General features: G+C 50.5%; 1 protein-coding gene across 1 annotated transcript in view; it reads right to left on the reverse strand.

Moving 5' to 3' along the window:
* Nucleotides 1-14,187, reverse strand: part of ADORA2B (adenosine A2b receptor) — a 196,407-nt gene extending 182,220 nt beyond the window's left edge. The window contains exon 1 of the mRNA XM_069615229.1: nucleotides 12,526-14,187. Within this exon, the coding sequence (XP_069471330.1) occupies nucleotides 12,526-12,851 (326 nt within the window). The 5' untranslated portion in view covers nucleotides 12,852-14,187. The remainder of the gene's footprint in view (nucleotides 1-12,525) is intronic.
* Between the last annotated feature and the right edge of the window lie 1,574 nt (nucleotides 14,188-15,761).

The following is a 15,761-nucleotide window of genomic DNA, read 5'->3' on the forward strand; positions in this document are numbered from 1 at the left end:
CCCGTTAGAAAGTACTGGCGGATACCACAAGGGGAACTGCACAGCCATCAGCTTATTAAGAACGGCGCCCAGGAGTATTAGACTCAGGGGAGGCCCACGTTAATGGGGAGGGTTAGGGGGCTTGGAAGACCTTTCCAACTCCAAAATTGGGTGGGGGAAATGGGAAGTGCATCGTTGGAAACTGAAAATTGGAAAGCAACAATGAAGTCAGCAAGGGGGGGTGAATTGAAAGTTTGCACTGTAAACGGGGCTCCGGCAAGTACGTTGGTAACTGAGGGGAAGGGGGGCCCCTGGGAGTTGGAGGATGTTAAGGGGGGGTGCAAGTGAGGGGGGCCCTTCGTGATTGGCAGCTTAAGGAGATCAAAAAGAAACTGGGGGGGGGGTTTGGAGTGCGGGGGGTAGGGGCCAGGAGGAGCAGGGGGGATAGTTGGGGAGGACCCCTCTTTAGCGAAAAGCAGGGGAAGAGGATGGGGATAAGAATGATGTTGGGCTCTGGGGGGATAGGTAGCGCTTGTTGGATGGGGCTCTCTAGAACAGGAGGCCGCGATGGGGGCCGGAGGGGATGGGACAACCAAGGCGGCGGGGAGAGCTAGGGCAGATCGGGGTCTTGGCGGAAGGGGGGAGAGGGGCTCCTGGCAGGATGGGTTGGAGGAAGACCTGTTTGGGGAGAGATAATTTAACAATAATAATAAGCCAACCCGGGGAAACGGGAAGAGGGAATCCTGGGGTAAGAATAAAGGAGCAAAAGGGGAAAGGAGACCGGAACGCATCCTTTAGAAGGAGCCTAAGCGGAAATGGAGACTGGAAAGAAAGTAAAGCACGGAATAAAATGCACTTAAATAGCGTTGGGGAAAGAAAAATGAAAAGAAAATTGCAAAACAAAGAAATTGCCAAAGGGTAGAGAGGGACTGCTGAGGAAGGGACTGGGCGTCCGCGTCGGGTCCCCCAAGGACCCGAAGGGGCGGGGGGGAAAAGTTGCTTGCTCTCAGCGCAGAATCCTGAGCGTGAACGGAACACCTGTAAGTTAACTCCTGACTTTATGTATAATAAAGTTTGCTGTGGCAATTTTTTCTCCCACTCATCCTACTGGTCTCTGCCTATCCTTTGGGTGGATGGGGGTTGGGCTAATTTGGGAGGAGGGTAGCTGGGCAGGAGTGAGAGTCGGAATGTGGAATGAGAGCTGGGGGGGCGTTGGGAGCAACAAGGTCTGCCACCGTGCCACCCCACTGAGGGTGTCGGCGCTACGACGGGCTCCCGCGCCCTACGAAGGAGGGCCCCTCGGCGGGGGCCCCCCCTTAGTGCCGACTGCCTCACGCGGCACGGCGGCAAGAGGAGTCTGGAGGGGAAGGGGGGTGGAGGGGGTGGGTGACGTCATCTCCCGCGCGCCCATTGGCGCCATAAATACAACGGACAAGGGTCGCGGGGTCTCTCTTTGCCGGCTCCTCACCGACGTTGCCCTCCCGCCCGCCCTTTACAATGTTGTACTGATGTGTAATGTTTTCTCTTGCAGACAAGCCCAGCGGATGTTACCTGGTGTTCCCGTTAGAAAGTACTGGCGGATACCACAAGGGGAACTGCACAGCCATCAGCTTATTAAGAACGGCGCCCAGGAGTATTAGACTCAGGGGAGGCCCACGTTAATGGGGAGGGTTAGGGGGCTTGGAAGACCTTTCCAACTCCAAAATTGGGTGGGGGAAATGGGAAGTGCATCGTTGGAAACTGAAAATTGGAAAGCAACAATGAAGTCAGCAAGGGGGGGTGAATTGAAAGTTTGCACTGTAAACGGGGCTCCGGCAAGTACGTTGGTAACTGAGGGGAAGGGGGGCCCCTGGGAGTTGGAGGATGTTAAGGGGGGGTGCAAGTGAGGGGGGCCCTTCGTGATTGGCAGCTTAAGGAGATCAAAAAGAAACTGGGGGGGGGGTTTGGAGTGCGGGGGGTAGGGGCCAGGAGGAGCAGGGGGGATAGTTGGGGAGGACCCCTCTTTAGCGAAAAGCAGGGGAAGAGGATGGGGATAAGAATGATGTTGGGCTCTGGGGGGATAGGTAGCGCTTGTTGGATGGGGCTCTCTAGAACAGGAGGCCGCGATGGGGGCCGGAGGGGATGGGACAACCAAGGCGGCGGGGAGAGCTAGGGCAGATCGGGGTCTTGGCGGAAGGGGGGAGAGGGGCTCCTGGCAGGATGGGTTGGAGGAAGACCTGTTTGGGGAGAGATAATTTAACAATAATAATAAGCCAACCCGGGGAAACGGGAAGAGGGAATCCTGGGGTAAGAATAAAGGAGCAAAAGGGGAAAGGAGACCGGAACGCATCCTTTAGAAGGAGCCTAAGCGGAAATGGAGACTGGAAAGAAAGTAAAGCACGGAATAAAATGCACTTAAATAGCGTTGGGGAAAGAAAAATGAAAAGAAAATTGCAAAACAAAGAAATTGCCAAAGGGTAGAGAGGGACTGCTGAGGAAGGGACTGGGCGTCCGCGTCGGGTCCCCCAAGGACCCGAAGGGGCGGGGGGGAAAAGTTGCTTGCTCTCAGCGCAGAATCCTGAGCGTGAACGGAACACCTGTAAGTTAACTCCTGACTTTATGTATAATAAAGTTTGCTGTGGCAATTTTTTCTCCCACTCATCCTACTGGTCTCTGCCTATCCTTTGGGTGGATGGGGGTTGGGCTAATTTGGGAGGAGGGTAGCTGGGCAGGAGTGAGAGTCGGAATGTGGAATGAGAGCTGGGGGGGCGTTGGGAGCAACAAGGTCTGCCACCGTGCCACCCCACTGAGGGTGTCGGCGCTAAGGCTTCCCTCCCCCCTCTGCATAACCAAAAGGAAAGTGTGGAAGCCCAGTCCCTCAACTCACAAGACAGGGAGTACTGGAGCCAGATTAGCCCAATGGCGTTGTGCCACTGTCTCACAGTGCTCCACTATAAATACACCCTCCAACCAGCAACGCAAAGACCACCATAACAAACCAAAAATCCCTGACCAATGCAGGAATGGACTCCACTTGCAACCAGGCAATGCAGTGCACGGAAAGCGCATGCCTTCCACCCATCTCAGCGGCACCACGCAGCATTTTGTTGACTGAAAAGTACATTGGTTTCCTACATGAAATATTCATGGCCGTCTACGTCGAAAGAACCCACAGGAAAGGAAGTCAGTGAGACTCGCACTATACCTCAATCGCAGACTAGGAGATCCAGAGCTGGCTGGGCGGTCGCTGGGGTGCCCTGCTTTTAGATCCCCATCATGCCAGCTTGTGGGGAGGCTTTCAAGGTCTCCCCCGAGCTGGCTTGGTGGGGGGGTGGGGAAGGCTCTCCGGGGCAGAGAGCATTTAATAGCAATAGGGCGCCTGACGTGCATATTAAAAAATGTGTCGTCCCCCCCTCCGGAAAGTGATCATATATTTACTTTCCACATAGGTGCTCCCGACCAGCTTGCCGTCAACAAGTCGAGAATAGTCCCCTGTGCAAAGGAAGGCCCTGCCCGGAGTCACGCTCTGCATCTGGGCCAGCGATTTCTCAAAGGCTGTGATAATTCAATAACTGTCGCCTTCCGCAGCCCAAGCGGTGGGAATGAGGAACGCTCACCGAGGAGACACGGCGCTAATTCGTGCTCAGCGGGAAGGGTCCCGAGATGTTCCTTCGCAAACTGCCGGAACATCTCCCAGGGCGAAATTGCAGTTTCACAGAGAGAAGAGAAAAGGCGCCCTAAAGAAAATTGCTTGGGCTTCACTTGCAATCATTCACCGATTCCAAGCACGCCAGACTGGATTTCTATAATGTTGGCCGCTAGCAATACATCCGAAAGCGCTCTTGCAGCAGAGTAGACAGCAATAGAACGTGCTGTGCAACAGGTGCCTCCACTGCGATTATTACTCCTCACGCTGGGACTGCTTTCATGTAAATTTGCGAGGTGTACCATGCATATCTGGTTTCTAGAATAAACAGAAAGCACTTGCAAGAATTTGAAGAAGTGCTATACACGGGTGTTAGTATTGCCCAATTTGAAGGTAATCAGTGTATCAATTTGAGAAAGAAGGCATGATTCGGCCCTGCAAGGATTGAAAGCTTGATCTCACCAGGAAGCAGTAACTGGCTGAACGATCGGACCGGCCTAGGGGTTACAAATGCCCAACCTAGAAGCAGGCATGCGCACACACCCCAAAGTTGCACCCTTCCATTACGCCACCAGTTTATTCAACGAGACAATTATAAAGGCTGCCACTTTTGGCCCCCAAAGTCTTTTACCCGATATACAGGAATACACTTGCCCCAGAAAGCACCAGTGGATTGACAAGATATTTTCCTGAATGTTATAATGAAAGGAATAAAATAAGGTGACTTGGTAGGTGGATATACAGCTAATGGAACGCAATGAAATGACACCATTTGGCTTTAAAAGAGGGCAGAGCCCCCGTCCCCCCGATTAGCAGATCTGAAGACCTTGCAAGGAGTAACAAGATGGACCCATTTGGACCCTGGCTGAAGGTACAGTCTGCCTTACAGCTTCTGCCAGTGAAGCAAGGCCAGGATTACCAAGAGGGGGGGGAAGCAAGATACCTCCGCTAAACATCCCACAGGGAACAGAGGGAGATACTGAACCCAGAGGGCCCTACAGCAGCTCCAGAACCGGTACCCAGCCAGCACACAGCGTGCACCGCTAGGCTCTGCAAGAACGCTTCATACAGCTGTATCCCATCTGGAACTCTTGTCATAGGTGCTGCAAGCACACTGGTACAGCTTGATTGTCGAGCACCAAGAACTTCTAAGAGCACAAGGTACAGTGTGGTTCTGTCCAGCTGGTCCTTCTCTGAATCCCCCTAGTGACATTTTATGACCCATTGCTCCATTTTTGCTGAGACCAAGTATTCTTGAACATTGTGATTAATTACTACTACCCTCCCGTCATTATCCAGAGTGCATCCCCTTTCCTTCCTGAAACCATCAATCCTCTGTATTCCTTCACAGTGTGGGTTGTATTTCGTAACGTGCTAGAACGGTCTGTTGTGATAATAAAGTCGATATTTGTATACAACCATAGACTGTCAGTTCCTTTTAGCATTGGGTAATAGTGGTTAGTTGTAACACAGCAAAAATACTATTATCCACGACCTTGTAGAGATAAGCCCACCGTGTCCAAAATTGGACAAGGAGGTTTACAATGGACTGGTTTCCCCAATCGGTTTGGATCCCTTCTGGTGTGCTAGAGGGTTGGGGCTGATTGATGGTTTAGAAACCGATTTTCATCCCTGGACCGCTGGTGCCCCGGAAGTTGATTAGTCACGCAGACTAAACATAAAAGGCCAATAAATAACACATTGAGGAAACTAATGTTCTGAAGAAGGATCTACTGGGTCAGAGTAGGGCAGTCAGGACCTACTAGAGACACTTCATGAACTCAATCTCTTGTTATATTAAGATTTATACTGCGCCCATCACCACAAAAACTGGTTTTACAGCATCTAGCCTGGTTGTGTTATTGGCGTGTTGTGACTCCAGGGCATGTCGCAATAGTCTGTTGGTAGAAAGGAATTGATGAAAGGGCTAGAAACGTACAGTTTAACGGTGGGGTGGGACTGGAAATGTTTGTGGTAGTATGGATGCGTGTCTTTAGTCTGTAAAGGCTAATGACGCAGTGCCGAAAGCAACTATAATGAATGGTACTTGTAGTAAAATATAGTTTACACATAACAGGCAATGTCTAGGTCTGGAACTGTGTGTTCTTATGAAGGAGCATTGTGCGATTTTACAATGGGCTTGAGGTGTGCTCAAGCGGGCCCTTGTAATGTGAAAGGCTTTTTGTTCTAGAGTTTATAAGAAATCCCTCCGGTAAACGGGGGAATAGTGAGTTTCGCAGAGCCAACTGACAAGATTCATCAGCGCCAAGATTTGGGCGGGTCATGAAGAGAATGTTGCGAACAATGGGGTCAAAGAGTAACAGTCAATGGCTCTTTTTCAGCCTGGTAATGGTAGATACACATTTCCAACTTTCGATGCAGGACAATTCCAGAACGCAATTTGATAGGAGTTCAAAAGCAAAGAGGGCTGGACATTTCCTATCCAACACGGGACAATTTCAGGACTCCAATCCAATGCAAGCCCATAGATCTTAAATGCCCCTTGTCCAACAGGAATGCCCCTTTCAGCCTTGTTTTTTTTTCCAATCTGTAGTGTGGTTTGTAGTTTCAAATGTACCAGGAGGTAGGGTAACAAAACCACAAGTAGGGCTCTTGACAAAACCCAGTGTGTGCGCGTGCAAGTGTAGCACATCTAGTCCAGCCCAATTGAATAGATAGCTGCAGCTTTGCTTTTTGCATGTAGGAGTGGTAACCATCCATTTTGTTTGGGGCGTTTATAAAAACAGGGACACAGCAGCAGTGAACCGACATCAAGGTCTGGTTGAAGAAACATCGACAGGATGGGAATGGGTGTGCCATAGGAGCAGAAAGGAGGTAAGTAGCTAGAGGAAGAAGAGATGGCAACAAAAAGGGATCAAAGGATCTTGAGGAAGCAGAAGGCACAGTACACACTTCCCATCCCCTACAGTGGTGGTGTCCAGAGCCAGGCCTAGCTGGGAGCGGCTGTCAATGGAAAATGCAGGTAACGAGGGGGAACCAAGCCAGGGGAACTCTGGCCATGAGGAGAAGGCAGAGACTAGTGGCAGGACAGCAGTACAAAGGAGGCCTGCAAGGACAAACCCGATCTGGGCAGGATTCATACGCTGTGTTCAATCTATTGGTACAGAGGCACAAAGGTCATGAGTTTCAGTCTTTCCTCGCCAGACTTCTGGTCATCAATAATGCATAATATGGTTATCTTAACTTTTACGGGTGGTGTCCTTTGTTTAAAAATAGCTACCCGTGGTATACCGTCTTGGAAGCTGGCACCGATTTTTAAGTTGACTGCAGCCGGGTGGGGGTCTTTCAGTTGGACATGTCCCAGCACTGCTTCACCCTCCTTAAGCGCTGCACAGTCCCAGACACGATCATCTGTGTTCTGTCCTGCTTAGGGCTGTTCTGTAGGTGAAGGCACAGCAAGGAATTCTGTAGGGGTAGCGGGGGGTAAAGCCCCACTAGCCCTAGGGCTGGGTCATGCCTGCCTTGAAGTAGGCATGAGTGGAAAAATCTGAAAGGAAAGGAGGCGTAGACAGAGCGTGCTTTTCAATCTTGGCTATTAGGTGGCACTAAAGCGCCACTTACAAGCTGAAACGAGTGCATTATAGTGCAGCTAGGAAGTCAATGGCATAGGAGGAGGGACACAAAGCTTATAGGCGTTTCGTTATTTAGCCACCCATTGACTGCAATGGCCATGCTAATCCCTATGGTCATTCCCACCCACTTCTTGCCCAGTCGTACCCAAAACACATCCTCTTGGGTTCTCTTGGAGCTTGCTTTATCAAGCAGGGACATAAAAATGTGTGTTAAAACCTGCCATGCTATTCTTATGAGGGATAATGTCTTAATTGGGGTTGGAACTGCTACTGGTGAAATAAAAAAAAGCTCTTAAACAAGTGTAACTTAAGCCTTTTCCTCTGTAAGCAGTATGCACGTCCTTTACTGAAGTCCTGTTAAAAAAAAACAACCATTGACAAAGACAACAGTTTTGGCTTGGTATTAGATAGGAATTTGCCAAGCAATGCCATTAGGTTTCCAGGTACTCGCACCATGTTGCTGCTGCCACCATTAATAGCCAGTTGGTACCATTATGACAGTGCCTGGCAAATGCTATCCCATGACGACACAAAATCCAAAACTGTTGGCATGCCAATGCTTGCCTTTACCAGTTTTGAAAATCCAAGTCACGCGAGTGCTTATCTATTGGGGGTTACAAATGAACAGGCCACGTTTTTTTTTTTTAACTTGACATATGCATTTATACTGCTCTTGTGTGGTTGTTGCTTCAGTTAGAAAAGAGATTATTTCAAATGCAGAAGTCAGGAGTTCAAACCCCATCAGTACGGACACTTCTTTAGATCGTGGGGGCCGGAGTGTCTTGATCAATCACCACATGGAGATTAAAACTTCATCGGACACCAGCCACTTAATAACTAGCAGTGGACGAAGTGTACGAAAAGCAGTAGTGGAACCATGTTCCCTGTTGGCCTGCCCCCCTCCTCTCCACAAATCCCATTGCCACGCCCCCTCCCACGCGCAATCCAACACCCCAAACACACACACACACCTGCTGTTTAAAGGGCAAGTGTCAACTTCTTCCCACACTTTTTCAAATTGAATTCTAGGAACAGTAACATTGTTTATTTTTTTTAAAGTAGAGGAGCACCGCTCCCGCCCACTTTCAGCAGGAAGCCAGGGTCACCGTATTTCGGGAATGGAGGACTTCCAGGCACTTCAGCGAGGTTGCAGCGTGGATTTTGTGTTGATGAAAAGGCACTGGACTGAAAGAACTGCATGCATGCGACATCCTCCAGGGCACTGCGAGCTTCTCACACTGCACGCAATGATTAACTCCGTTTACAATCCTTGCTCACAATCAGTTTGTTTTGGGGTCTTGCAAAGCGCTGCATTCCACTCAGCCGCTTCAGAAGAATTGGAGTGGATTGCCGAGGATACATGCGAGTTGACCAGGCTCCCTTATAGAGTGTACTCAGTCACCCTTAGATAAGCCAAAGGATAAGGGAAAGGTGCCACATATCAGTTCGAGCCTGTGAAGCAGTCTCTCGTGATGGGCTACCCTTGGCCCTCTCAGCACAGGCTATGTAAGTGCCTTCCTAGGCCAGGCTGTTCCCAGCCAGACACTAAGGGGGCACGCACTTCCGCCCCCTCAGCGAGAGGAGGCCAGTGCAACGGAAAGGGGGGGCCCACGGGGGCGGCCCGCTATGCCAGCTGCCCCTCTAACGCCCCGTGCGTATGCATCAGCTTAACAGCAAGCTGCTTGCCTATCTGAACAACCGAGAAGCAAAATTATGCAAAAAAAAAGGGAGGCAGTACTTTCTCAAAATAGCTAGGTTGATTGGAATCCAGCCCTTCCTCCTCAGCAGCGACTTCATGCACATGACTACTGTGCAGGGACACCTAGTACACGGGTGATACGGGTGCCCGGGCACTCCAGCGGGAAAAGCCATCTGCATTAAAAGTCCCTATACTTTCAGTGGAAAGTCATACAAATTTCACGGGCAGTACGCCCCCTCCCCCGCCCCCCCCACTCCCCCGAGAATCAAAAGTCAGCTCCCCTGCTACGGTGCTGCAGAAGAGAAAACGAATTCTAATGCCAACAACTACATGCCCCCCCCCTGCCAGGTGTAACACCTGACGACTGCTACTGAAGGGGCTGGCATTGCCTTGCAGTGGTTTCATTTACTCTGAAGTAATTTCTGCTTGATGCATATTGTGTATGCCAGTTACTCCTTGCGTTAAGGCCTCACCTCCAGCAGTGTACGGTCAGCTTATCCCGGCCAGCTTATCCCGACCATAGGCACAACGTGCCACTTGATGACAAGCACAGGTGCTCCGAAACTACTACAGTGGTGATCCAATGCAATACAAAAGCATTTCAAACAAGAGAACGTGTACCTTGTTGGCCTGCTTGTTGGATAGAGAGGGTGTTTTCTTTTTTTTTTTGTATAGCAGAGGTGGGCGGACACAGCCAGCACAAGTTTCAAACCAATGGCAAGCCAAAACATGTGCCTCTACGTACACTTCCAACCCAATTGGCCTTGCGGCAGAGGGTAGCGGGGGGCATGGTATTTGCTGGGGGGGGGGGGGAAGAGCGTGTTTATCAGGACTCTCCCTCGCCTGTTACCCTATAGAAAGAAATGGAGATGGGGGGGGGGGGGGAGGCACAAGTAACTGGTGTCCCGCTCCTTTCACAGTGCCTATAATGGAAGACACCCCGCCCCTCACTCCCCCTTCAGGTGGGTTTGCAAGCGCGACAGGCCCCTCCAAATCATGTACACCAATAAAGGGCCCCAATTCACAGAGAGGTTTCCTATGGGATTGCGCCATTATACAACTCTTCTGTGAATCGGGCCCAAAATGTTATCCTGTGTTACTGAGGTAGTTCAGCCTGCCACCGCGTTGCCCCATTTCCAGTGCCATCATTGCCAGCGTGCCCCCCTTTTCACATTCACATGCCATTAGTCTCCTCCTGACCGCCGCCAGCAAAAAATAAATACACCTTGAAGGACTTTTGTTGTGAGCGTCAGGCAGAATGCCAGATCTGGAATCTGTGTCGTAGTGGGTGCGAAGGCAGGACATCAGGAGGGGTGAGGTGTGTGGGGGGGGGGGCTCGTTGCCAGCTAGGTGGTTCGGGGGGAAAGGGAGGCAGGGATGCGTTGTCAGGGGTGAGGGGGCGCAGGATGCAAGGTATGGTTATCTATTACAATCTACTTGCAAGATTTACAAGCTGTTGCCGGCTCAGATTTAGCTTTTGGAAAAGTCAGAACCGCTGCTGTCTGGGCTCTGCCTCAACTACCCACAAGTTCTCAGGCACCCCATTTTCTAGTGTTTACGAAGCAACTAGACCATGAAAGCATGGGGGGCGGGGCAGATGGCAACTTAATGTGGGGGTGGCTTATTAGCAGATGGTGAAAGTTGGTCTTGGTCCAATTCCCCAGCCTTTCTGTTCAGACCGATACCAATAGTTACAATATTGCAACATTTGTAAGATGGGTGTTGTGGGAAAGTTTGGTAAACAAGCACACAATGTGCGGAACGTTTGATTTCCAGGTGGCAGGGGTGGGCAGAGAATCAGGGAGAGCAGGCACAGACAAGCTATTGTAGTAATACATGTAGTGCAGTGCCAGCCTGTAGAACACTGAACAAGCAGTTGGAAATGGCCAGTGAACTGCCATCCCGCAAACACGAGTGCACAAGGAAACCGCCCAAGAAACCGAGTTCGGTGTTGGATGTTCAGAAACAAATCGCTCAGTCTTGTGCTGCGATTATACGCCCTTCCTCTTCAGGGGTCACTTCTAGGCACCCCCACAGAATTATACAACGAGCAAGCATTTACCAATGGGCACTTGGGAGTTCATTACACCCAATCACTGTGCCCACACCACACAGCGGGCGCCTACAACCACTGGCTCTACAGATGTTTTGAACTACAATACCCATCAGTATAGTCAATGGTGAAGGATCATTGGAGTCTTCGTTCTAAACCCTGGGAGAGCTGGAAGATGAAGTAGACCCCTGGCAGGCAGTATACAACATTTATCAATGGCGATGCCAACAGAGTCCCCGCCTTCCCCCCCGTCAAGCAGTTCAACCATAAATGTAATCACTTCCAAGACCAGCATTAAGATCCATCCCGTTTTCTATCGCATTTGACGTCTGTATTATCAAGTTCTCAGTGCGCCCACTGGGAGCCTCCTTCAAACTTCTCCGCCCATTCAGCACCGTCTACTCATCCATTTTTCTTCCATAGACATCACATATACCCATGAGAGCCACAAACAACTGCAGATTGTTCACACACACTATAACACATTGAGTAGAAATCATGACGTCAGAGACCCCTGCAAAAAAGGTCTTGTAATCCAATTTGTGCAAAGGTGGGTTTTCAAGAAACGGGAGCTGTATTGCGGACCACATCGTGGCTTTTCGTAATAAGGTGCCCCAACAAAGCATTAATGAATGTGTAGTGTGCAAAGGTTCAACAATCTGTACTGTACTATAAAACTTTAGTAATAAATAATGATGTGTAACTTACACATATCAAATGGCAGCAGCGTCATTCTGTACAGAGCGAGTGCTTCACCGGTGATTCAACACGTGGTTGGCTACATAGAGGCCACAATGTTGGGATCTCGATATATCCCTTTCCAAGTGTATAATGTATGGCAAAAAACAATGCTATGCTGGGGCATTGCACAGCTCCAGACACGCAGAATTTAGACAGACGAGGGAGGGGGTGTAACAATATGCAGTAGGCACAGGAGGGTGGGGCTCGCCCTTTAACGCTGGTGAATCACTCGTACTGTATAGAATGACCCCGGGAGCCAGTTGTCATGTGTATGTTACAAGATATATCACTTGAATCTAAAGCGCTTTACATAGGGCATGTTTACATACTACCCAATCGAAATTGGTACTCTTATTGACATCGGAGGGATCAAAGGCTGAATTGGTGCGATTTGAACTGGTGACCTAAACATCAAACAAACCACAGCAACAAAAAGCCATCTTATCGGCAAGTGTTGTCACACCTTTGTTTAGTTACTCATTGCTGAATGTTTATACTTCTGTTGCTTAGTAACTACACATTCATTAATACATTGTTACGTTTCTATGTCATTTCAATGGGCTTTAGCATTTTGTAACCCCCCCCATTGTATTTTTAACTATTCCTGACCCCCAGCCCCTTATATACATACATACACTTTCCCAAACCCCCTATATATTTCAATGGGTTTTTTCATTAAAAAACACTCGTAAAAAAAATCGAAATTGGAGGACGTTATACCCATTGTTACTGCACCTTACTAGAAAGACACCAAAACTTGCTCTGGGCCAGTAAAAGAGAGTATCCCCCGACTGAATCTATGCCAACAAGCCATCCCGCACAGAGAAGCTCTTACCGTAGCGGAATCTTTATGGCGAGGTACCGGTCAACGGCCACGGCCAACAGGCTGAAGATGGAGCTCTGGGTCAGGACCAGCACGAAACAAGCAAAGAAGAGGCAGCCGTGGAAGTCGGTCTCGAAGCCAATGCTGATCGTGATGGCGAAGGGGATGGCCAGCAGGCCCACGGCAATGTCCGCCACCGCCAGCGACACCAAGAAATAGTTGGTGGCATTCTTCAGGGTGCTGTTGATAGCCACGGCCCAACAAACCAAGACATTGCCTGCGATGGACAGGATGGCGATGATGACCTCTATGGTAATGTAGATGGAGTTCACAGTCATGTCCAGTCCTTGGGGCAGCCGAGTAGGGGATCCACACACCGGGCTGGTAATGGGATGGCCCCTTCACCAAGAGTGGTCCGATCAAAGTCCATGCCCGGGAAATGATATGCTGAAACAGCCACTGTCCTCCATGGTTGCCCAACAGCCACAATCACCACCACCTGAGCTGGCCCCACAGACAGACCCTATTCCTCCATGGAGGGGTCCCCCAAGCCCCACAAGTCAAACACCTTCTGTTATGGGAGTGGCAGCAGCGGCTTCCAGGAGTTCCCACCAGAGAGTTTAGAGCCGGCGCAGCTCCGAGCAGAATCAAACCAAGACTCGTCACCCTTGGGATCTCTCAGCCCTGCCGGAAACTTTCCCTGCCTTTTCCTTTGAGCTCAGTGCTCCCCCTCCGCCCCACTTCCATCCCATTTCCAGAATGTCCACACACAATACGCAGGCCACTTTCCCTCCTCCTTGGAGCATCGCCACTCCCCGCACCAATCTGGAAGTACTTCGCGCACCCCCTTAAGAGCCCAAAGCAACCGCCCGAGAGGCAGCTACTAATTCAGGCAGCACGCTCTCGAGTCCGGCAGGAACGCGGGTTATCGCCGCCCGCTGCCACCAGGCTGGAGCTCTGCGACGTCAACGCAGTGCAGGCGCTTCCCCCGGACTCAGACCCGTTGATGGCTGCGAACACCTACAGACTCAAGGAGGCGGCTATCCCACAGCTGCGACCCGCTCTCATTAAGGCACACTAATTGTTTTAAACTGTAAACGCACAGAGCGAATGAATAACACGAGTTTTCTGCCCGCGCCCGTGTAATTGTCCACAGTTCAGATGCTGGGTGAATTGCAACGCGCTGCAGTTAATTGCACTCCCTCACGCTGACGAACAAACGAATTGCAGCTGAACGGAGCCCGCGCTTTTCCTTTGCCCACATTTAGTTGTTCGCAGAGGCCGCCGACGCCCCTCTTTCATGTCCCGCAAAGGTGGGCGTGAATCGTGCCCCTTCCTTTAACAGTTCGGGAACTCCGCCCCTTCAGAACCGGACACCCCCGGGGCTCCTGTCCATTAGGTGCGTGGTGCTCGGGTGTCCTTGCTCCCGAATGTCGGATCCCCTGGCACGCCTCCTTCTCCCTTGGGTGCACAGCTGCAGGTTCCCGTCTCCCAGTGCTGCTATTGACAGTTCCCCGCTGCTAATGACCGTGACGGCTTCTGGGGAGAGGCGCGCCCGCACTTATCTCGCTCCTCGCACAGCAGCACGCTGCCTGGCCGGCACGTGGGCTGACCGTCTTTATAGCGGGCGCCTCGGGCTGTTTAGGAAAATCTTCCTACACAGTTCATTACTCTCCGCCCCCGCTTTACCATAAGGCTCCGCCTGCAGGGCCCCACATCCGCTCCCTTGTGTAGTCTCCTCTCTTCACATACACATGTGATAATGTGCAGTGCAGGTGCTACTATGTAGGCAACAATGGGAAATCCCCCTCAGTAACGTGACAGGGGGTTTAGATTCTATTAAAGACAGGAGGCAAGTATTATGCATTTCAATCTTTACTCTGAAACCACAGCAGCAAAGAAAACACTTTTACAAACAAAAAAGTTTCAACAACAGAACTAGATAGAGTTCAATGCCAATGCATGGGGAACTCCCCAAACCATCATGGAGGACAGGACAGGTCATGCCCTGCAGGGGACCAATGAGCAGGGACCCTCCTCTATATATGTCCTTTACTCGAACCCCAACTCCTCTTTCTGCAGCTGTCTTGCACCAGGCGCCCAATGTAACGATTCAATTGCGTAGCGCTGAGAAAGGATCCAGCAAAACTGGAGAGATCTCAACCTTTCCGCAGCCTGAAGCTATGACGAAGCTCTTTTGGATAGGACTTCTCAGCCAAAATCTGAAACAATATGAAATATAACAGGGTGGGTGGGTGGAACTCTCCTCCTGTCTTTAATAGAGTCTAAACTCCCTGTCACATTAGTGAGGGGGATTTCCCATTCTATGGCTTCATATTATGCAAGTTCAAAGCCCTTGCATTCCAATCCCAACCTGAGCAATACACTTGTGATAAAATAAAATTATTCCAAATATTCCCATGACCAAACAGCTGCTTTGAATATTCCCTCCCCACAGGAAAGCGTCTTAAACACTACAGCATCTTCCTCTGAAGGACCAAAGGAGCAATGGACTCCCTTCTTTGCAAAATCTACTTAATCCAAATGGACCAAGGGAAAGAGACCCCGCAATAGTGTTCCCACAGGACAGCTGAGAGGTATTTAGGGGTTAAGTCCAACTTAAGCATTTTAAGGCCGATTCATGGAATAATTAGCGCGGCGCAAGTGGGCAAAAACGTGCGATTCGCAGTGGAATAGCGATAATCGCAGTGCAAGTGCGAAAATCGCACGAAAAGCAGCGCACATCGATTCATGGAAGGCCGTGCGCGAGAAAACCATCGGATGTGCGAAAAAAAAGTGTGCGGCGCACGTTGGCGCACAGGCCATCTAACAGCGTGCGCCAGGTCACAGCGAAAATCGCACAGGCCACAGCGAAAATCGCACATAGCGCGGCGCACGCAACAAAAGTAGGCGGAACACGGGGCGTAACACTCGGAATGGGGAACAACTTGCCAAAACGTGGGCGTCACGGGGGAAGTACAGGGTACAAGTGCGCGGAACGCCCACACGCTCGCCTACAACACAAATTCATGGAATAGAATAGGGCAATAAAGCGCACGCTCAAACCAGCGCACAGGCACAAACACTACCGCCACAAGAAAGCAGGCGGTAGCGTCTCTGCGCCTGGAACAAATTTGCGCCAAAAGGTGCGCCAACAAATAGCACCTATATACAGCCATGAAGAATGTCCTATACTGTGGCCCTCCAGGACAAATGACGTGCAAAGGGGTACCCACAAACACGGACAG

Source organism: Ambystoma mexicanum, chromosome 9 (assembly GCF_040938575.1).
Source record: "Ambystoma mexicanum isolate Mex_15411 chromosome 9, UKY_AmexF1_1, whole genome shotgun sequence".
Classification (NCBI taxonomy): domain Eukaryota; kingdom Metazoa; phylum Chordata; class Amphibia; order Caudata; family Ambystomatidae; genus Ambystoma; species Ambystoma mexicanum.